At 40.9% G+C, this 23,524-nt stretch overlaps 1 protein-coding gene across 1 annotated transcript; it reads right to left on the minus strand.

Annotated features, from left to right (window-relative positions):
• Positions 1 to 461: 461 nt before the first annotated feature.
• On the minus strand, positions 462 to 22,742 carry LOC126456722 (DNA-directed RNA polymerase II subunit RPB7). The gene is made up of 8 exons (XM_050092461.1): positions 22,576 to 22,742; positions 22,206 to 22,315; positions 21,970 to 22,129; positions 19,588 to 19,638; positions 1,083 to 1,148; positions 866 to 937; positions 753 to 786; positions 462 to 661 (listed from the first exon to the last, which is right to left on the minus strand). Exons 1-8 carry the CDS (start codon positions 22,585 to 22,587, stop codon positions 645 to 647), a joined length of 522 nt encoding a protein of 173 aa, XP_049948418.1. The 5' UTR covers positions 22,588 to 22,742; the 3' UTR covers positions 462 to 644.
• Between the last annotated feature and the right edge of the window lie 782 nt (positions 22,743 to 23,524).

Here is a 23,524-nt window from a genome sequence, read left to right on the forward strand (position 1 = left end):
ATCACACTTCACTAATTCTCACTAAATTCAACTTCAACATATCCATTTCCCTCCTCAAATTTTCTAACCTACCTACTCAGTTAATGGATCAGATATTTCACACTCCAATCAGCAGAACACCAATTTTGTTTTTGCTGGTGACATTCTCGTGTGTAGTTCCTCCCCCTTCCCCACAGATCTCAATGGGGGACTATTTTGCCTCCAGATTATTTTACACAAGCGGATGTCACTATCATTAAGCCATACAAAGTAGTGCCGCATGCCCTTGAGAAAAATAAGAGCTGTAGTCGCATGCCCTTGAGAAAAATAAGAGCTGTAGTTCTCCCTTGCTTTCAGCCAGGAGTTGATAAAAGCTTATCTAAACTTAATGGCCACCATTAACTGTAGATGAGTGGTACTTACTTACACACACACACACACACACACACACACACACACACTACACAAGAAAAATAATGATATGTACTCCATAATTAATATAATGTAACAGTTCCTTCACAGAAGTTTCTGATGAGTTCAGCTTTTACAAACATTTCACATTCATTACAAACAAACACCTTATCAAGTGATAGGCATCAGATTATACATATTATACAAAATAATATTTTAAAAAATGACACCACTGGCCACTCCCTGGAATGATATCAGTTGCCCACAAGACCTGAAAAAATATTTCAATAAAATTGGTCAAAATATTATTTATAATTTAAAATTGAAGTATCTGCAACATCAGTAAAAAAACATAAACTTACCCAAATAGTCATCCATCAATGTCCCAATTGCAAACTGAAATAAACAATAAAATATTCATTATCCCTACACCAAAAAAAACATGGAGAAAATAACTACTACAATGGTTACTTACAATTCCTGAGGCATCAACACGTGTACCAACAATCTTCAATCTAATTTCATCATCCTGATTTATAACAATATCCTACAAACACAAAATCAATAATATATATATTAAAAATCAGATTAATTCACAACACATATCTGATGTATTCTGAAGTAATGTAATGTGCAATTTGTGTTTACCAATCACGTCAAACTTCAACAAATTATAACTTAATTACACTTACTTCTTCCTTTGATTTGTAGCATGCTGGATTTGAATTGGGACAGAACTGTATGTCTGCAGGAATTGACTGCAACAAATATACAAAGAATCAAAAGTTAAATATATTTAGGCTCTCCCTAGAAACAAAAGTATAATTTGATGAAAAAGTGATAGGTTGGCGATAACACTTGTCATATTAGGGCCTTAAATCATTACAGGATGTTTCTGAACATAACTTTGGCTGTGAGAGGCAAAGATCTGCATTCAAGTCCTCATACAACACACAGCTTTAATCGGTCAGGAAACTTGATTTCCATGTTTACTCTGTTATAGAGACAGTATTTAAGTTTGTTATTGTAGCTGCATACCAAAACAAAGTTTAGTTGTGTACTGGGAAACTCTTCTTTGTTCAAAAACTATACTGATGAATGATACAGTCATTCCTACATTATGGTAGGTCATCAGTGACACATCACAGAGGGGAGCCAATGAAGCCATTGTTAACATGTCCAACTGCTTAGGGATTTCTGAACAATAGGTTCATCGGTATGAAGCCGCACTGTCTTCACTGTACATTTTTGTTAATGAATAACATGCCAGTAAGTGGTGATCTTAATGGGAACGACTGATTTACATGACCCACAGATGAAAACATACAAAGCAGGCTCACCTATAAAAATTTTCATTTCAGAATTAACTATCACATACATAATACGATTTGCACTTGGTAGGATACATAAGATGACATTTCTATTTCAGGTTGTCACAAATATGGACAAGCAAAAATACTTTAAACTGTTTTACTTTCCATTACTCTATTACATAAATTGTGCAGATGTGTCCTACCATGCAATTAGTTTCTCCCCCTCATTTAACAGGCCAAGTGTGGAGAAAAACAACAACAACAAAAATTGTTACACATGTTCATGAACCACATGTTGAGAGATGAAGTTAAATGTAATGCTTGTATCATAAGGGAAAATAAACAAATATATTGATAAAAGCAGAACTACCATTTACTTGAAGCAAGAACAGATGTGGAATAATTATTGAACCCTGTAGTGCATTAACACTGGTCAGAAAAGACAATACTTTACAGATGCTATTAGACTGATTTGTAATGCAGCTCAACGTCTACATTCACACCACATACAAGGAATTTTTCATTACACAAGCTAAAACTAAAAAGCAACCTATGAAAAATGTAAATTTAAATTGTTACTTTTGTCCAGTCTCCAATATTATTGCCTACATATCATTCCATGATGACTCACCTAGGCCTCCCTGCTCGACAATAAAGAATTTCAATGAAATCTTACGTGAACATCCACACATGTTCCCATTGAACATTGGTAAAGTGTTTAACATTCATCAAAGCAATACTGGTCACGATATAGTCACTTGTTTGACTCCACGTGCGACTTTGTACAGAGCAGATGTGAATTTCTGGTGACTTCGAGCTGTTATATCTCTAAGAATATTTTGTTGAAAGAAATAAAATTTTGCCACCTTGTAGTCCTCCATGCTTTCTCTTAAGAATAATAATAAAACAAATTTTAAAAGCCATATCCAGCAAGAAAATTTTAGGTAAAACCACCCAAAAAATTTTCAAAATTTGACCTCTTATGCCTCTGGGATTGAAGGAATGACGAACATAAAACTTGGCATGTAGTAACTTAACAACACAAGATTCTCAAATGTAAGCTTTCATTTATGTGCCACTTTCAATACTGAATAAATTAAGTGAAAAGCCGAAAAAACAGTACTTTCAACCTGATTTTGCAAACAACTATATTCCTTAAAACTGTTCAAACTGGACTCATTAGGAAATCCCTCCATTTAACGTAAGAAATAAAAAAACTGTAAACTTTGGATTCTTACATCTTGTAGAGTAAGTGCTTGCTGAATGTGAAACTTAATGTGCAATAGCTCTGTAGCACAAGGACATGTAATATAAAATTTCATTTGCCTGCTCTTTTCCAATAATATACAAATTTGTGAAAAAGATGATCCTTGTGAAAATACGGCATATTCAACACTTCTTTTACAAATACCATTTTCTGTTAAAGCTTCAAACCAGTCTCATTTTAAACAACACCTTTAAGCCCCCTCCCAAACAGTGGGTTTAATTTACAACGTGAACTAACAGTGTTGCATTAACAGGGACAAAGAATCCAGAAAAATCAGACAATGAATAAAGTTTTCACTTTGATTTCTTATACCTCACTAATTAAAGGCATGATAAACATGAAACTTTGGACACAATGACTTAGCAACAAATGGAATTACAATATACAGTAAGGTAACAAAAGTCATGGTATACCTTCTAATATTATGTTGGACCTCACTTTGCCCAGCATAGTGCAGCAACTCGACATGGCACAGACTCAACAAGTCACTGGATACCCCCTGCAAAAATACTGAGCTATGGTGCCTCTATAGCCATCCACAATTGCTAAAGTGTTGCCAGTGAACACTTTTGTGCATCAACTGACTTCTCGATTGTGTTCCATAAATGTTTGTTGGGACTCGCATAGTGCGATCCAGGTGGCCAAATCATTCGCTCAAATTGTCCACAGTGTTCTTCAGACCAATCACAAACAATAGTGGCACAGTGACATGGCGCATTGTCATCCACGAAATTCTACGGTTGTTTGGGAATGAAGTCCATAATGGCTGAAAATGGTCTCCAAGTAGCCAAACATAACCATTTCCAGACAATGATCAATTCAGTTGGACCAGGGGTCCCAGTCCATTCCATGTTAACACAGCCCAAACCATTATGTAGCCACCACCAGCTTATACGGTACCTTGTTGACAACTTGGGTCCATAGTTTTGTGGGGTCTGTGCCACACTTGAATCCTATTATCAGCTCTTACCAGCTGAAATCAGGACTCATCTGATCAGGCCGAAGTTTTTCAATTATACAGGTCCAACTGATATGGTTACGAGCCCAGGAGAAGCACAGCAGGTGATGTTGTGTCGGGCATCTGCAGCCATAGTCCATTAACGTCAAATTTTGCCGCACCACCTTAATGGATACATTCGTCATACGTACGACATTGACTTCTGCAGTTATTTCAAGCAGTGTTGCTCGTGTGTTAGAACTGACAACACAACGTAAATACCGCTGCTCCTGGTCGATAAGTGAAGGCCGTTGGCCACTGCATTGTCGGTGGTGAGAGATAATTCCTGAAATCTGGTATTCTTGGTACAGTCTTGACACTGCAGATCTCATAATATTGAATTCCTTCACAATTTCTGAAATGGACAGTCCCACGTGTTTAGCTCCAACTACCATTCCTCATTCAAAGTCCGTTACTTCATATTGTGCTGTGATAATCTCATCAGAAACCTTTTCACATGAATCACCAGAGTACAAACGATAGCTCCACCAATTCACTGTCCTTCTATACCTTCTTTACTCTATACTACCGCCACCTGTATATGTGTGTATCGCTAGCCAATGACCTTTGTCACCTCAGCGTAAAATATCATTTGCGTACTGCTTTCCAAATTTCTTCAAAATTAGTTCAAACTTTATTTTCGTAATAATTACAAAAACAGATCACATTCAGATTGCTTTTATAAAATCTGTTTTCCATAACTGATTTCAAACGAATCACAGATGGAAAGAGAAGCATGTTTTTAAGCATTCAGAAAATCACGTTCAATTTTCCAATGTGTACTAATAATACATAAAAATGATGGACGAATTTGTGTTAATGTACCATAGCAAAGGAACACACTGCAGCAAACTGTTATCCATGTCCTGTTGCATTTGGTTTTTATTTTTAAGCCGACAAGTAATATCTCACTATATTGCACTGATCCATGATGAAATTGTCACTACCAGTTCAAGAAGATGAACCGTCAACCCCCTCGTCATAGGGCTCACACTCGACAGCTGAGCAGTACTAGCTACAGGTGGGTTTCTTCATCCAGGATACTAAACCAGTAATTTGGATTCTTAATTTAGGTTCCAAAGCCTTCTGATGGTATCTGTTTCCTTATAAAGCCATTTGCTAACTATCTTATCTCTGATCCCAAATCTGTAGACGTATTTCACATAGGCTGCAAGCAAAAAGTAATATCAATTTTTATTTTAATATTCTCAGCATTGCAGTATACATTTTTCAAAATTTTTGAGCCACTTTCTGCAGTAAATTTTCTGAATATGGATGCTGTCAGTCAGGTGATGATACTGAAAGAACAGAGAGCATGGAAATGACGTTTTGTTCTGATACCCAACAAGCATCTTGCCTCTCGGGCCAATAAAACAAATGAGTTGGGTGGAATGCATAAATTTTATCAGTGCATCATTTTGTTCCAATTATATGTCAATAATGTTGCTGATGCACCATCCATTATCATACATACAAGCAATGTAATGGTCAGCTAACAACTCTGTCAGTTTCAGATTTAGCAAGGTTGCACCACTGTGTCATCAGAAACTTCACTGACATGAACCGAGGGCTACAAATTGATGATGTTGTCTTTTACTGACAACATTGTTGCTTTCTTGACACCTTTCTTCAAAACGTTTTTTGTTTTAACTTACCAGACGAGAAAGCGCTGGTATGTTGATAGACGAAATAAAAAACACAAACACACACACACAAATATTCAAGCTTTCGCAACCCCTGGTTGCTTCATCAGGAAAGAGGGAAGGAGAGGGAAAGATGAAAGGATGTGGGTTTTGAGGGAGAGGGTAAGGAGTCATTACAATCCCGGGAGCGGATTCTGAGAGTTGTTATCCACCACACCAACGCAGTTGGCGTCCTTAGGACTTTGGTACGCAGCATATGCCATTTCTGACGCAGACAGCTTAAGCCAAGAACTTGCGCATTTGATGGCTGTTCTTAAGGAAAATGGATACTTTGAGAAGCAGATTTGTCAGGCTATGGAGTTTGGACCGTCATCAGAGGCGCGTGAAGAGGAACATAGATCAAACATTAAGAGTGTGTTCTCTCCACCTTCCATGATTAGGGCACTACTTGGCTCTGTGAAAGATCAGGAAACTCGGTGTATACAAAATTCCATGTCAGTGAGGGAAGGCTTATATCAGCCGTTTAATTCACACAGTTCATGACAGGTGTGAAGAAATGGCTACAACAGCCGGAAAAATTGGGAGTAGCAGAATACTGCTTAAATGAGGAACATGGTATGAAATTTGACAAAAATGTTATAGTTGCTAACACTTCCGGGATTTGGAACAGTGTCTATAAAGAGGCAATTGAAATTAGGTTGGCAGATAATTTAATTAATAGAGACAATGGGTTTCCTCTTAGTAGGCCATGGAATCCTGTACTATCCCGCATCAAAAATGAACTTTCTTCGGTGCAGCCAGTCAGACTGTTCAAAAATCATCCCCAAGTACGATATATCATTCCCGCCACTGTTCTACTAAGGGCGGCACCATCTGCCCAGTCTTGGAAGGCAGCAACCGTAATGGGCGGCGCATGCGCCGTGAACAGTACAGACACCTATATAGGACGTGAATTTGCAGCTTGCCATCAGTTCTCAATGGGACTCGTGAGCAGAAGCAGCAGTCTCCTGAAGATGGCAAACAGTTGGATCACTGAAATATCGAACCGAGTTAATTTTAGGATCCGACAGCAAACCTGAAGAACTTACGGCATTTTAAGTCTGTCACAAAAAATTTGAAATCAGTAGCATGAAAGGCAAACTGATCTGCTGGAAGTCTGAGAAACTACAATGCATCTGTTAAGACAGCCACACACAAGATTCTGGAGCGACCAAGTCTACAGCACAGCTATATGTTTAAGGTTTGTTTTCATCTAACTGAAGGAAGTCAGAGACATGCCACCAGGACAATAACAGACTACATGAAAAAGTAACAGACACAAAGGAAACAAATGGAAATTGTTGAAGAAAAGGCGAAAATGTATTCATGAATCATTACATAGGCCCAATCCTCACCAAGTGGTCGAAAGGGTCCCCCATGATAAATTTGAATTTAATACTTGCAGACATATAGTTATTGGTTTGACCCCACAGCACAGCTTCCAACAGCCCAACCCTGAGTTTTCCGTAACTTTGAGTTACACCACTTCTGACGATATTTCCTTGAAAGAAACAAAAACAGGCCATCTTCCACAACTTTTTGCACTCACTTAAGTTTAATAATAAGTTTAGCTTTTTCATATTTGGAAGTAAGTGTGTAATAAGCCTGGAACTTTGCATGTCATTTACTAACACCAGGTCTTAGTATTGCGATGTGAGCATATAAGGCCCTAAAAAGTGGCAAAAATTGGAAGCACTGTGAAAATGTGCCTATACTCTGTTGATCTCAAATTAAATCTGATATTGCTTACTATGTTTTACAATTGTTTAGCAGTGTATGGGGAAGGTAATATCGAAAGTACTGACGAACATAACGTGAGCCCAAGTCAGAAGAACTCGAAAAATTACATGAGGAAAGGGCATCTGTCATTGCAACTCATCATGACATATTTCAGCCAGATTTCCTGTTGTAATAGGTACAGATTCAAACTAGTACTAAAGTTTAAAATTTAGCTGTGCATTAGCAAGGTGGAGATCTTGTAATAAAATTGTTGCAGAACAGCTGCAACACATAAACTGCCTTCAAGCTTTACATCACTGTCACATTATGTAAATCTTGGTAATAACAGTCTGCCTGACATTTTTTGTAAAGGATCCATTTTTAGTTTGTCTGAAAGTATTTGTATGGAGTGTAGCCATGTACTGAAGTGAAACATGGACAATAACTAGTTTAGACAAGAGGAGAATAGAAGCTTTCGATATGTGGTTCGACAGAAGAATGCTGAAGATTAGATGGGTTGCTCATGTAACTAATGAGTAGGTACTGAATAGAATTGGGGAGAAAAGCAATTTGTGGCACAACTTGACCAGAAGAAGGGGTCAGTTGGTAGGACACATTCTGAGGCATCAAGGGATCACCAATTTAGTATTGGAGGGAAGCATGGAGGCAAAAATTATAGAGGGAGACCAAGAGATGAATACACTAAGCAGATTCAGAAGGATGTAGGTTGCAGTAGTTATTCGGAGATGAAAAGGCTTGCACAGGATAAGAGTAGCATGGAGAGCTGCATCAAATCAGTCTCTGGACTGAAGACCACAACAATGCTAAGGCTGTGCTAGTTTAATTATAGTTTAAAGTATAGGATATTTTGCGTTTAGATACTTCACAGTTTATATGGAACATAATTGTACTAATGAAAATTTTTATAGATGTGTCACCACGGAACATGGTGACTTGACAACCACTGGTTTCTTTTAAACTGAGAAAATCAGAATCCCCTTTGCCACAGGACCCAGGCTCAACACTTGTGCAACAGCAGCCACAGCTGAATTTCCTCAGCATAGGATCCCAATTCAGGTGAACCATTTTTAAAAGAAACATCAAAGGTTACAAGAGGTTTCTTTTAGGATCCTGCACTAATGATAATTTCAAGCTATTTCAATTTTTTTGAGGCTTCATTAATTTTCTATTGAATATCATGTGAAAAACTAGGCCTCCACTGTCATGAATGTCACTGATGAAGCTGGAATAACTGAAATAATATGCCGTTCCGAACCCACAACTTATCACTATTTGATGACCAGTAAAATGTATGTTCTGTGCCAGGTGGGCGGATAAGATTTGTTAAAGCCGCCTTCTGCTTAGTGAAACCTCTCACACTTTTCCTGTCCTCTACTATCTCTCATAAATGCATGCATCGTATTGTACAGGATGGAGATCCGATGTTAATATATCTCTTTCACTACCATAAATGCTCTCACTGCAGAACTGAAACAGATCTATAGGCATAAGAATCTGCCTATTCTGGCAGTTGCAAGATTGCTCTCACTTTGTCATATCTCCAACCTCATTACAAGGTGACTTTCCATGACTTTTAGCTGTACGGTACTAAGACCTTGTGTTGGCATGTTATTGCATGCAAAGTACAGGCATATTAAATGCACACTTTCAGACACACGGAAAGCTAAACTTCACAGTTTCTTCATGTGGCTAATTTAATGGCTGCATTTGCTTCAAATTTTGAGGATGGCTACTCAAACTTAAAATAAATAAATAAATAAAAACAAAATTTCACTGAGAATTCCAGGTCTAGGTATTGGGAGCAAGAGACGTCATAATAATTAATCAAGAGCAGAGGAGAGCGGGTGGGGGGAAGGGGGGGGGGGTACTGCATCTCACAATAATGACTTTTCTTTCCTCTGGTCTGCGATATATTAACCATTAGCCGTAGTTTCACCACAGTTCCTACACATCAATAATTTATATGGAGTAATAAACATATAATTAACACACTTCAAAATTTTAAGTATTTTAAAACTGGTGATTTATAAAACTCAGTAAAATTAAACTCCACTGCTAGGTTAAAAACACAGACTTCCCTGAGATTTTATGGAATTCCTGAAATAGCCTGAGATTTCCTTAATTTTTTGCAGTAAAATGTAATTTCCTTAGAATTCCAGGTTTTCCAGAAGAATTGCCACCCTGATTACCCATATGAATATCACATATGAAATATTGTTTATTATTAAACATAAGAGAGCGCAAAAGTTCGTACAATATGGTGTAAAGGATGAGCCAGACAATAGGGGATTTTACTTTATTATATGAGCACCCAAATGGTAACTTCATTTTTCCATTGCAGCCAAGCCACGGCCGGCAGTGTTAGCTGCCTGTAAATTCTTTCGTCCCACGGTCTAGTAACAGAAGTCAGCAACGACGAAGGGCACCTTGATCACGCGCCTCTCTCATGTGCTTACGAGGTAACGCCACCCCAGGCTTCGCTTAGCAGGCAACGCTCTGGAAAGTTTCATGCCGCCCACACGATTTGCTCGGTCCTGACCAATCAGGGCGGAGGAAGCTGCGTGGTGCGTTGAACATACCCGGCCGCCCGTCGCCGGGCCCGCTCTGTTGTATTCTTGCTCACCCGCGAGTCGGATGCGCACCCTGTAGCATTGAACATATCCCGCTTCTCCCGGTGCTGCGGCACTGTGGACTTAGTTTTGGCAGACAACCACTTTCGGTAGCTTCGCGAACAATGTTCGCCAAATTGTAAGCTCTGGCTCACCCTCACCTCCCTAGGCCTATGTAACCCCTTTCAACATGCTTTAGCCAATAAATGGCCTTTCTCTAAAAATTACTCTATTATTCCATAACGCCCACCGCCTGCCCATACCCGCCATCCTGTACAATGGTCTAGTTTTGCCACAGATATTAGGCACTTCTCTAAGTTGCAGAAAACTTGCGGGTACACAGTGCTATGGGGTCATACAAATTATTTGATCTCGGCACGTATTAAATTACTGACAGTAAAACTTTACCAATGTTTACTGGGAACATGTACAAATATTCACACATTATTACATTAAAATCTGTAACAATCATGTGGGAACCTTCTTTGAAATCAGACCACTAAGTATAGAACGCCCTTTAGGAACTTTAGAGAATAAATATTAAAGTCAAACCACTCAAGGATTAGGCCACAGCCCTATCCAATAAGCCAAATGCTGCCTACAAAGCAATACAAGGGGCAGTCTATGGTTGTGGGACATGTGATCAGCATATTGCCAATCCTTCAAGCAGTTACTGCCAGGACATGAATCTTAATGGTGCCACTGCTACTTTATTCCAGCAGTTCCTTATTTGGCCTTAAGGGGCAATATGGGGTCTGTTCCAAACCTTCCCACTTGATAAATAAATGATAGGTGGTAGCAGGTAACAAAGGAAGGAAGCAAAATTAGTGTTTAACACCCAATCAACATTGAGTCCATTAGAGATGGAACACAAGCTCAGAATGATTCAAAGATGGGGAAGGAAATCAGCCGTGCACTTTCAAAGGAACCACCTCTACATGTGTCTGGAGCAATTTTGGTAAATCTTGAAAAACCTAATCAGAATGATTGGGCACAGATTTAAACCACTGTCTTCATTTAGCTACAGGAATCGAACGTGGGTCCCTCTGAACTGAAAGCAGCATTGTTAACCATTCAGCTATGGATGTGACCAATAAATATTAGAGAAACATAGAGGAGCAGCTCTAATTCACCCACTGCATTTGTTGTAAAGGAAAGGGGAGAAATTAAAATGAGAGAAATTACAGGATATAAAGAGGCATGCAGACAGTCACAGGATCTAAAGAGGCATGCAGTCAGTCACTTTTCCCTCATGTCATACACAAATGGTTCCAAAAAGAAAAATTGTCTCTGTTGCAATAGGTATTTTTTCTTTTTGGAATAATTAATTCTATTGGTGCACCAGGGTCATGGAGAGGGGTGATGGATACACAAACAGAATATGAGCAGCGGATAATATTCATACAATGTATCCCCTTAAATAAGTCCCTAGTTTCAAAGATGGTCCATTCGAATGGATTTACATCTCAGAAGAGTTATAACGATAAAAGGTAAAAGGCTAAAAAACATAAAAGTGCAGTCATGTTGTCAATGGTGAAAACAAAAGGAGGGAAGTCAGCAAGTGGGCAACCCCAAGGCTATGCTAGAGGCAGGAAATATCCCACCTCTGATGCAGTACAGGCGAGACAAAGAAGGAAGCTCAAAATCACAGTGAAGAGACGCAAGGCAGAGCCCAACCGGTAGGCCCGCCCAATGGCGGGAATCAGGTGGGCGATATCCTTGGTCTGGGAACAAGATAGAATAGGAAGGATGAGTGGGAGAGGAACTGACAGCGATTGCATAAGAAACCAGAAGCTGGGACTGCCGAACAGAAAGGGGAGGGGGAATCCCAGCTTCAACCAGGAAACTATCAACAGGGCTAGCAGGGAAGGCACTGGTGGCCAAATGAATACCACAATGGTGGACCAGATCCAGGAGGCACAGTGTGGAAGGAGCAGCCGAACCATAAACTTAACAACCATAGTCCAAGCGAGACAGCACTAAATCCCGATAAAGGAGGAGAAGAGTGGAACGATCCGCACCCCAAGAGGTATGGGCAAGGAAGCAATGGACATTGAGTTTGGGGAAACATCCTATCTTCGGAAGTACGATATGAGGCAGCAAAGCGAGCTTGTTGTCAAAAAGAAGACACAGGAAATGAAACTGTGGGACCACAGTTAATCATTGTACATTGAGGTAGAGCTCCGGATCGGGGCGGACCGTAGTACGGCAACAGAAGTGGACCACCAGCAATTTTAAAAGAGAGAATTGAAACCCATGTGAGAGGGTCCATGCAGAGGCACACCATATAGCACCCTGAAGCTGCCACTCTGCAGTGGCTGTTGAAGAGGAACTAACCCAAATGCAGAAATCATCCATATATAGAGCATGTGTGACCAAAGGACCGACGGAAACCACAAGTCCATCTACAGCAATGAGGAAAAGAAGTACACTAAATACGGAACCCTGTGGGATACCATGCTCCTGGGTCCGTGGAGAACTAAAAACGGTACCAACCCGAACAACCGATGGAACAGGAACTGGCAGATAAAACTCGGGAGTGGGCCCCGAAGACCCCACTCATGAAGCGTAAGAAAGATACGATGGTGCCAAGCCGTGTCATAGGCCTTGCGAAGGTCGAAAACTACTGCAACCAAATGGCGGCGCTGGGAAAAAGCCTGCCGAACTGCGGATTCCAAGGGAAGTAAATGATCAATCGGAGACTGTCCCTCTCTGAAGCCACACTGGTAAGGGGACAATACACCCCGAGATTTGAGGACCCAATTGAGCCGATGGGCTACCACCCGTTCAAGTAACTTGCAAACAATGGATGTCAGGCTAATTGGCCAATAGCTTTTGACAAACAGGGGGTTTTTACCAGGCTTAGGGATGGGAACCACAATGCTATCCCTCCATTGAGAAAGGAAGTCACCCTGGAGCCAAATGTGGTAAGCACCCGGGGAAGATGATGTCGTTGCGGAGCACTGAGATGTTGAAGCAATTGGTTGTGAATGGAGTCTGGACCAGGGGCCGTATCATGAGAAGAAGAAAGTGTGGAAGGAAGTTCCCATTCAGTAAAAGGTTCGTTGTAAGATTCTGACTGACAATGGGTAAAACATAAGGCGGAAGCTTCGGCCCACTGTTTCTGGTGTAGGAAAGCAGCCTGATAGGAGGTTGATGCTGATGCTGTTGCAAAACGGTTCGCAAGATGTTCCATGAGAATCAACAGCTCCGTGCACAGGCCATCCAGGAGGGCAAGGCCTGTGAGGGTACACTGCCGATGGCAACCTTGGAGAGGGCGAAGTGTTGCCCATACCCATGACACAGGGACAGTAGAAGCGAGGGAATGGGTGCCTCTAAGGAGCTGCAAAGCTTGACGGCGATCATGGATGGCGACGGCAATGGCTATACTCCACCATGGGACTTGCCGGCAGTGAAATGGTCCAGATGATCGTGAGAAAGGCTAGCATGCGAACAATCGCATCAGACACATCATGTAGGACGTCATCTATACGACTCAACAAAGGGAGAAAAAAACGACCTGTGCAGTATATATAGGCCAATCGGTGCGTTGGAAAGACCAACGAGGTAACCTGTCCATTGGGGAGCGGGAAGTGAGCGAGAGAATCAATGGGAAGTGGTCACTAATGCAAAGGTCATTGTGTAGCGACCAGTGTAATGAAGGGAGGAGGGAGGGAGAAGAAAGAGAAAGATCAATGGGAGAAAAGGTACCATGACCGGCACTGAAATGGACAGGGGAGCCATCATTAAGAAGGCACAAGTCGTGGTCTGCAAGAAACTGGTCTATGAGAAGACCCTAACTAGATGGAAATGCACTGCCCCACAAAGGATGATGAGCATTAAAATCCCCAACAAGGAGGAAGTTACTGAAGAAGGGCAGTTAAGGCAGCAGGTGTAAGAGTCCTGTCAGGAGGAAGATACAGATTGCAAACTGTGACCCCAGAGTCCAGGTGGATCTGAACAGCAACCGCTTCCAATGTAGTTTGAACAGGAATCAACGTGCTAGCAATGTCCGTATGGACCAACGTACAAACGCCACCAGAGGCCCGCAGGGGGCCGACCCGATTTTTACAGAAAGCACGAAACCCACAGAGGCTCGATGAGTGATCATCAGTAAAATGAGATTCCTGTAGAACCACACAAGCTGCAGAGTAAAACAAAATAAGGGATTTCAACTCCGGAAGGTGACAGTAATATCCATTACAATTCCATTGGATAACCACATAATAATTCAAATGGGGGGGGTGAACAGGCTAAATCCAGTCATGCCACCAGGTCACCATTCATCACCAACAAGGAGGGGGTGACATCCATGAACAGCAGGTCAGAGTCAGGTTGCGAAGGTGGGGACGGGACCTCTGGCAACACCAGAGGCTCCTTGTCCCGAGACTTATCCTTCTTCTTCTTTTCTGTTTGAGATCGAGGAGGGCTGTGCCGCAAAAAGGAGCCATCTGCAGCATGATCTGAAACAGAAAGAGAGCGGGCGACCTGGGGGCCCACAGTCCATGGTTTTCGTAGTCGTCATGTGGCAGCAGATATTTGGCCTGGAAGGTGCCAGGAAGGGGGGTCCAGGAGGGGCGTCCTTGACTGGCAGATGTCAAGTGGGGCCAAAGAAGTGGAACACTTCCCCGACTGGGAAGGGGGAGCAGCACCTGGAGGGGAGGGTGTGGGAACCGCAGGGGAGGGGGTGGGGGGGGGGGCGGAGGACAGGGATTTGGGACTGGGGAGGAAGGGGTGAAGATATAACTAAAGCATAGCTAGACGTCACTGACACAGGATGAAGACGTGCATACTTCTTACAAGCTCATTGTAGGTTAGACGATCAAGGGACTTATACTCCTGTATCTTCTTTTCCTTCTTATAAACCGGGCAATCCGGTGAACGTGGAGAATGATCACCATGACAATTAACACACACAGGAGGGGGGACAAAGCAATTTCCCTCATGGAGTAGACGTCCACAATCACCAGAGAGAGGGGTCTTTGAACAGTGGGAAGACTTGTGTCCAGAATGAAAGCACTTAAAACATCTCATAGGTGGTGGGATGTACAGCCTCATGTCACATCGATAAACCATAATCTTGACCTTCTCAGGGAGAGTATCCCCTTCAAATGCCAGTATCAAGGCATCAGTATCAATGTGATTGTCGTTCAAGCCCTTTTGAATACGCCGTCCTAGATTGTCCCTAAGTTCCTCATCAGTTTGAAGGATGAGGTCCCTGTGAAAAATTACGCCTTGAACCATATTCAAAGCCTGGCAGGGGAGGGGGGGGGGTGTAATGGACACAGGAATTGAGCCAAGATGGTCACAGGCACGAAGGGTCACAGACTGGGCAGCTGAAGCAGTTTCGTCAACAACGAACCTGACAGCATCTTGCTCAGACAGTCCACTTCGTCAAACTTGTCTTCAACGTGTTCTACAAAAAATAAAGGTTTAGTAATGGTGAAAGTATCCCCATCAATCCTGGTGCAAACCAGAAAGCGGGGTAAAGGTTTCGCCCCTAGCCAACGAGTCTGACCCTCCTCCCAGGGGGTAGCCATGGAAGGGAAGGCCGAAGGGGCAGAAGAAGCAGCATTAAAAGAATCATTTCCACTCAAAGAGACTGCTGTGGAAGAAGGGCCAGAGTTCTGGACCCATATGTGTTTCATTTGCATAGCGCCCGCCCTGGTACCACACACTTCAATCAGGGGCTCTCCCCACGGGCGCCACCCAGCCACAGCAAGGACCGTCTGGCACAGTGGCCATTGCCGGGAGTTCCGATGCTCCAGGATGACAAGCAACCACTCCTAGGCTTACATGAGGAGGTCACAGCTCAAGTATCAGAAGTGTGATCCCTGTGTTTTCAAGGAGCTCAACCAAAAGGGTACACAGCGACCCCACCACACAGGCTAGCTACCGAGCTGGCTATGTACCCTAGCATCAGCCAACGACATGGAGGAAAAGATGCAAGGAACTAGAAGAGCACACGCTGGAGACACTAGGTAAGGTGCTCTACTACTACGGAATATAAATTTAGTAATGGAGGTCAAACCCCAGAAGGGGACTAGAGAATCCCAAAAGGATGAGTTAATTACTCAACAAAACCAAATCGCAAAGTCAAGGATAGTGGAGCCAACATAAACAATGACACCAAGAGAGGGAGAAGAGAGGGCAAAGGGAAAGGATCAAGGACAGGAAAGGAGGGGAAGGGAAAGGAAACGCAGCCCGGGAAACAAGGAAGGCTGCAATAGCTCAGTGTCCCGTGCTCACCACGCACGTACTCACGAAAGGACCGTGAGCCCCCTGGGGGGAACTAAGATGGGCTGGCAGTTGGCACTAACTACTCAACTACAAGGTGTACAACTTTGCTTCCACCGTTTTTTCCCCAACATTTGAGGCTTTAATGACACAAATTGGTTACACATGTATCATTCAAAGTATTTTCCATCGCTGGCCACTACTTTCTCCTATCTTTCGGGCAGTGTATGAATCCCGCGTTGAAAAAATTGTTCATCTTTTGAAGTGATCCAATTTGTGACTTCTTCATGAGATCGGAAGTGTTTGTCAGCCAAGCCATGCGCCATTTATCTAAACAGGTGATAGTCAGAGGGAACAATGTCTGGAGAATATAGCGGGTGGGATAGGACTTCCCATTTTAACGTTTCCAAGTACGTTTTGACCTCTTTTGCAATGCGGGGTCAAGCGTCGTAGTGTTGCAAAATCACTTTATTGTGCCTCTCGCTGTATTGCGGCCGTTTGTCTTTTAATGCTCTGCTCAAATGCATTAATTGTGTTCGATAACGAGCACCTGTGATTGTTTCACTTGGTTTTAACACCTCACAGAACACGACGCCGGGCTGGTTCCACCAAATGCATAGCATTATCTTGGAGCCATGAATATTCGGTTTGACCATCGACGTGGAAGCATGGTTGGGATATCCCCATGATTTTTTGCATTTAGGGTTATTGTAATGAACCCATTTTTCCTCCCTGGTCACAATGCGATGCAGAAATCCCTTCCGTTTTTGCCTCTGAAGCAACTGTTCACAAACACACAAATGCTGTTCAACATCTCTTGGTTTCAGCTCACACGGGACCCAAGTTCCTTCTTTCTGAATCATGTCCATAGCCTTGAGATGTTTTGAAATGGCTTGTTGTGTCACTCCTACTAATTGTGCCAATTCTTCTTGAGTTTGATGCAAGTCTTCACTCAGCAATGTCTCAAATTCTGCATCTTCGAAAACATTCTCTTTTCCACCACAATGCTGGTATACAATGTTAAAATCACCGTTCTTGAAGCGTTGAAACCACTCATGACACGTTCTTTTACTAATAGCGTACTTGAGAGCATGTTATGAGACTCAGCCGCTGTTTTCTTCATATTGAAACAAAACACTAACACCTCCCGCAAATGACAAGAATTAGGCTCGTAAATTGACATTTTCAATCAAGAATAACTTTATGATGCAGACACAAATCGATTAAAGTTTGAATGAGAATCTGTTGACCGAGGTCCAAGCTAACTGCCAGACGTCTGCAATCTGTTTCTTTCGACCGCTACTTACCAATGTCGGTACCTATCGGCAAACGGCCGAAGCAAAGTTGTACACCATGTAGGTGAAACATTTATCAAAAAGTTATTTTAATCAATGTGTAACCCTATCAACAATTCAGTGGATAATCTTGTAGGAGTTCTACCCATTTTATATCTTTGATCTACTCATAATACGTTGTTTCTCAACCCTTTGCTGAATTTTACATCAAAATTTCTATATTTAAAATCAAACAATGGAATTCCAAGAGGGAATAACAACAATATGGAAAGGATACGTTGCTTCTCACCACATAGAGCAAGTGAGGTGCAGTCTGGCACAATGAAAAAGAATGCTAACAGTATTCAGCTTTCAGGCTCAGTCCTTTATCAGATGTACAAAACTCGCTGTGTTCTGTAATTCGAAACTACCTCGGCGGTGAATGATGGAAAGTGAACATGACGAATTATGAGTTGGATGATTAGACAAGGTGGCAGAAGCAAGGAGAAAATTGTGTTCAACAAATATCATCATGAAGTGGAGTGTACGACATTATGTGGTGGCATAATGCAATATATTGTGCAGAATGTTTTCATAAAACAGAATACACCATAAAATTCCAACTGTATCCAGATTCCTGCGCGATCACAACCTCAAAAATGGGGACATTTCGAAAATACCCCACAATACGATCTCTGGGCTATGCTACAGATCAGGCTATCACCATAGCCTGTTTTGCTCTAGTCACGTTCGTTGGTTCTTCAGTTCATAACCAAACTGTTACATCTCATCCTAACCTATACCTTGGACCACACTCCATGTCAGTCCAGCACCACAACCAGTTTTCTTACACATACATTCCTTGGCTTCACCAACTCACAACAAAACTATAACAGTGGAATATGAAACAATATCCCAAGAAATCTTGTCCTATTCCAAGAAACATAAAACCCAAGAAATACAAAAACCACAAACCAACTTTATATCCGTAACAGCCAGATCAACAATCGGCACCCACATAAAAAACAAAAGCATCTTCGACCGAAACGAGTCATCAGATTCAACGATTCTCACTGGCTACTGTATACTATGACCCAATTGGTTACAGCCAATAGACACATACTGCCAACCGCAGTAAGCTGGGGGAAGAGTTGCTGACAGCATAAGAGCACTGTAATCTCTGCCACTTATACAGGTTTTTGTTTATTGATATGTACAGCACGTTTGCACTGTGTTACAATGTTATTAGTGATTTCACCAAAAAGGAAGAACCTATGTTTTGGTAACAGACTGACCTTAGCATGGCACAAGGTTGGAAGGTGACAGCCGCACTGTGATTTACATCTGTTCATTGTTATTTGGGTATGTATCAATGAAGGCGAAACCAACGAATGTGAATATTAAATCTATGTTTTGACAGACTGACATTCAGTACACCACAACGTCTATGTTACAATGGAAGGGTACAATTTGGTTGTGATTGGCAAAGCCAACACATATGAAAGTGAAATATTTGTTGTGGTGATAGACATCTGTAGTACAGACCGAAGCTAAAACAGCTTGCAATCTAATAGTTTCATCTTTTGTTTTCTTGCATCCGGCACCCTGCAGTATACATATCAATGCAAGAAACACCAAGCTGTGACAAAAGTATAAAGTGAAAATTGGGCAATATTAATCTTTACTTGTTTGTATTTGTCCCTAAAAACAGAAGCGCTTTTCTCAAAAAATCCACTCCGATTGCACCTAGCACCTACTCAGTTAAAGTGGTAGTTCTATACACATCACCTGTTTCATCGTCATAATCTCCAATGACCGCTTGTGGTAGACGTTAGCAACATACATTTCAAAGATAGAGCACAGGGCACACCATTAAGTTTTACTACACTTTGAATATTGTTAATATTGAAAGAGTGTTCTTATCTATAAGAATAGCCATCAGGTTTTAAGCGATTTAATGGGTATATATCCAAATAATTAAGCAAAAAGTTATTTTGAAAACCCCTTTACACTCTTCATCTAGGAAAACATAAACACAGCAGATTATCTAAAATTTCTGTACAGAAAGTTAAACTTACATGATGTGAAATGAAGCATGACAACGGACCAATCTCGGCAAACATCCCAACCTGAAAAAGTAATGGTTTACAAACCTCAGTGATGTTCAATAAAATGAAAGGCTCTCACTCTCTATACTAATCACCTGTAACTAAAATTAGTCCAGGAAAGAGAAAGTAAACATCCAAGACAATATTACTTGCAACATAAGGAATCTGGATAGGTTACAGCCACATACTGTGTCATTAGCAATAAGAACACACTGTCAGGACCTTATGCTGAAACCATTATTATTTTATTTTTATTTTATTTATTTATTTTTTGTTGTCACATTCTGAACATAATTGACCAAACTACAACTCTTATATATTAATTCCTTTTAACTGCTGCGGACTAAAAATTGGGGTCGACAGAAGTGTCTGCTCCCACGCGTCGGCTTTGACCCGTGACGTAAGGGTGTTGTCGTGTGTGACGTCACGACGGCGCGGAGTTTGGTTTGTGAGTGTGACGTGTTTGTATGTTTCATCGTGTTGTGGTTTGTTGTGCTCTCTGCTGGTATGTTCAGGGTTTTCGTTGGTGTGGTGTAATGGGCTCAGTTTGCTTTTGCTTATTATCCAGAATTGTTCGAGTGTCGGCTGTGTTTGTAGTGGAATTCGTTTCAGTGAGTTAACGATTTTGTGTAAGGTTAATTTAGTGTTGTTCGTTGTACATCGTGTGGTAATTTTAGTAAAATTTATCGGTTGTTGTTTTTGTTCAGGAATGGATATGACGGATAAAATCAATTTCAATTTAGTAACTTTAAGCGATAATTTTGCATATTAAAGATCTTGGAGACAATATTAATAGGTCAAGGGAAGTGTCCGATTCCAGACATTGTGTTTAGTGGTATTTGTGGAGTTTTGTGATGTCTGTTTCTTCCGTCGTTTTGTGTGGTTTTGTATGGGGGTGGGTGTTTAAATTTGTTTATATTTAGTTTGCCCCCATCCAAAAACACCCCATTTTCCGCGCTTGTTCCGTTAGTGTTATTAAGCTTTTTGTGGAAAGTGTGTGCGTTTGTTTTTCGATGTATTTTCGTCCTCATAATGTGTACGTACTGACTTTATATGCGCCATATTGAAATTGTGGTTTATGGTCGTTTCTGCCATATTTGTGACGTCATGGGTCAAAGCAGACGGGTGGGATCGGACGCTTCCGTATTTCCAAAAATTGCTGTATTAACAGAACTTTTACAAAGATTACAAAGTCTGGGAAATTGTCAGAATCCCTTCCCTACACTTTAAACCAAAAACCACAGAAACAGTTACATTTTCAATATCTGACAAAAGTGTTAACATTCATGTTGTGTTTCATACCATATTATTTATAATGATAAATACATTGAACTATATGCGCTCTACAGCTTTGCATTCATTGCAGTGGGTGATGGATACAGAGGAATTAGTAGGGTCCATTAAACCAACATCCAGAATGGCCTGCACAAAGTACCAAGTTGCAGTGCGCACAACACAAAGTTTCAGTTGTAGTTAATAAGAAAAATATCTTCACTCACAGATTCCTGAAACCAAATTAGAGTTCACTTAAAATAAATTAACGTCAGAGTTTAGTGAATTGAGCAACATGGACAGGATGTCAATTAGTCGTCACCCCTACAAGGGTGAAAAATGCTTACAGAACTGCTTCCTCTATAGACAAACGTGCGACAATAAGAAGGACGTAGTATCAGCATGATTTACCTCCTCTGATAAAGCTGCTACTCTTTCTCTCCAGTCACCCATAACACAGTTACAAGCATTTCAATCAAGTAATAAATGTGTGTTCCTCAATTTCAGGACATGGCTTTGAGATTTTGGACTAAAAACTGAATGTATATCTAAATGCGAAAATAAAACAACCAAAACAGAATACCTCCAGTGGTCAAATGCTGCTTGGTTTCTCTCTCTCTCTTTTTCCGTGATATAGTGTTCACATATACATATGCAAAAGTGAAACTCAGTATTTAATTCCAGGATTAAGCAGCTCACAGAACTTTAGAAATAAAACGTGCATAATCTGAATACAACCTTAACATCAAGTAAAATTAAATCCTTCAAAATAAAGTAGTTCAGAGACAAAAAATTGAATAATCTAACAACAGTTAAAGAGCAAAAATCTGCAAATGAGTGAAAAACCTCTTGCAAAGAATGTTCCAGTCGTGATGGAAACGTCAATGACTGTCAAAATACTTTTTAAACACGATTTAATTTCCTGCACAACAGCAGATACTTCCGACGGTGCTGTCGAAAGTGCTCAAATTTGTTTCATTTAGGTTACAAAGTATTGTTCCAGAAATTAAACTATTATTATAAGTGTTTAACTGTGTATTGTGTTGTTTGCAAACGGCTATTATTTAAAGTAGTTTATACCTTGTTTACTTGGGTGACGACGGCGTCAAGAACTTCTCCTTTAAAAGGCCTAAATACAATAGCCTTATATTTAACAGGATAAACAACGAAGCCCTGGCCCGGCTGTATGAGGCCAGCACCTATATGATCTATTGTTGTAACGGCTATTACAAAACCATACCTGGAAAAAGGAAATTAAATATGTTACATGTTGTTGCTAATACAAAAGCATCACACTAAAACAAAACGTTGCTTACTTTCCCGTGCAAGTTCCTTCAACCTCCGTATATAACTTCTGTTTCACGGTTTCAATAAGCTGTGGTCCAAAATACCGTGGATGAAGTAGAATCTCATGCTCCAAGGAGATCTGAAAGTTAATAAAACATACTGCTGGTACCGAATAACTCAAGGAATATAAAATAATGCTCAACGGTAATGTGCACAACACTGTTGAACGCGAAATCAGTGTCAGTGAAATACTGGGTAATGAGAAACTGAATCTTATTGTTAAATGTACCATCAACAACTCAAATCGAGTCGGTAAATGAACGCACTATCAAAAATTTATGAATCTCGAGGCACCAATAAAGCATTAATATCAATATCAATGATGTTCTTGGCACTTACGTGGTAAAACATTATTAAGGAATGTGTAAAACCGGTTGCTGGACGAAACAGTTTATTACACAGCGTCACAGCATCTCCGAAATGCCAAGTTACACCAACTGCACACTACTCCTCAACAACAAATACAAACGACAAACCTATTGTAAACAGTTCAAAGATATTCATGGGTAAAATCATTACCACCAAGGATATGACAACCACATGACCCCCAATGATATATTATCTCTGACAGCAAAACAAAATAAAGCCGGGTTCACACACGCAAGGAAAGTATCGCCACAATTCAAGTCATTCTGAAGTGGCGCTGTCAGCTACCGTTCACACAGGACGCCACAAATTCCTCGTACATATTACTAAATAAGATGTTTTGGAAACATAATAAATGTAAAATATTACTTACCAAAGTGTTTCTCGTCTCTCTTGTCTCGACTACATGTTTTAAGAACCGGTCTGCAGCTTCAAACCAAGCAAGGCTGGAATACCGTCTGTAGACGCACCACTCTTAAGTGATTTCAGTACTTTTTTATGTTCATTCATGTAAGCATTTCGAATTTTTAATTTTGTTGTAACTACATCAATTCCAGGTACATGTCCACGCATACCGTTTACTATTTCAATTAATGCAGCATCTCTCAAATTTCTGTCTTTGTATGATTCGCTTTTGTGGTTCCAAAGGCATTCTCGTTCTTGATGCACCTCCAAGAATCTCATAATTGTCGCTGTTGACCACTTTTTCGACATATTAATAACAAACGCACATACAAAAGCACTATCTGCGAACGAATACGCACTAGAAAGGTTTGAATCCAGCCGCGAGGTGGCAATCAAATGACGTTATTCGATTGTGGGGAAGGCAAAATGGCGCAACAAAGTAGAACCAAGTTCAACTTTTTGTGGCGTGACGAAAGTTGCGCTTCTTAAATGGCGCCACCGAAAACTAGGAGTTCAC

This window comes from Schistocerca serialis, chromosome 2 (assembly GCF_023864345.2).
Source record: "Schistocerca serialis cubense isolate TAMUIC-IGC-003099 chromosome 2, iqSchSeri2.2, whole genome shotgun sequence".
Taxonomy (NCBI): Eukaryota; Metazoa; Arthropoda; class Insecta; order Orthoptera; family Acrididae; genus Schistocerca; species Schistocerca serialis.

Excerpts from the sequence above, each read along its gene's own strand:
- LOC126456722 (XM_050092461.1), bottom strand. Across the intron at positions 19,639-21,969 it reads TCGTCACCCAAGTAAACAAG|GTTGGGATGTTTGCCGAGAT; the intron begins GTATAAACTACT and ends TTACTTTTTCAG. Across the intron at positions 938-1,082 it reads GCTACAAATCAAAGGAAGAA|GATATTGTTATAAATCAGGA; the intron begins GTAAGTGTAATT and ends TTGTGTTTGTAG.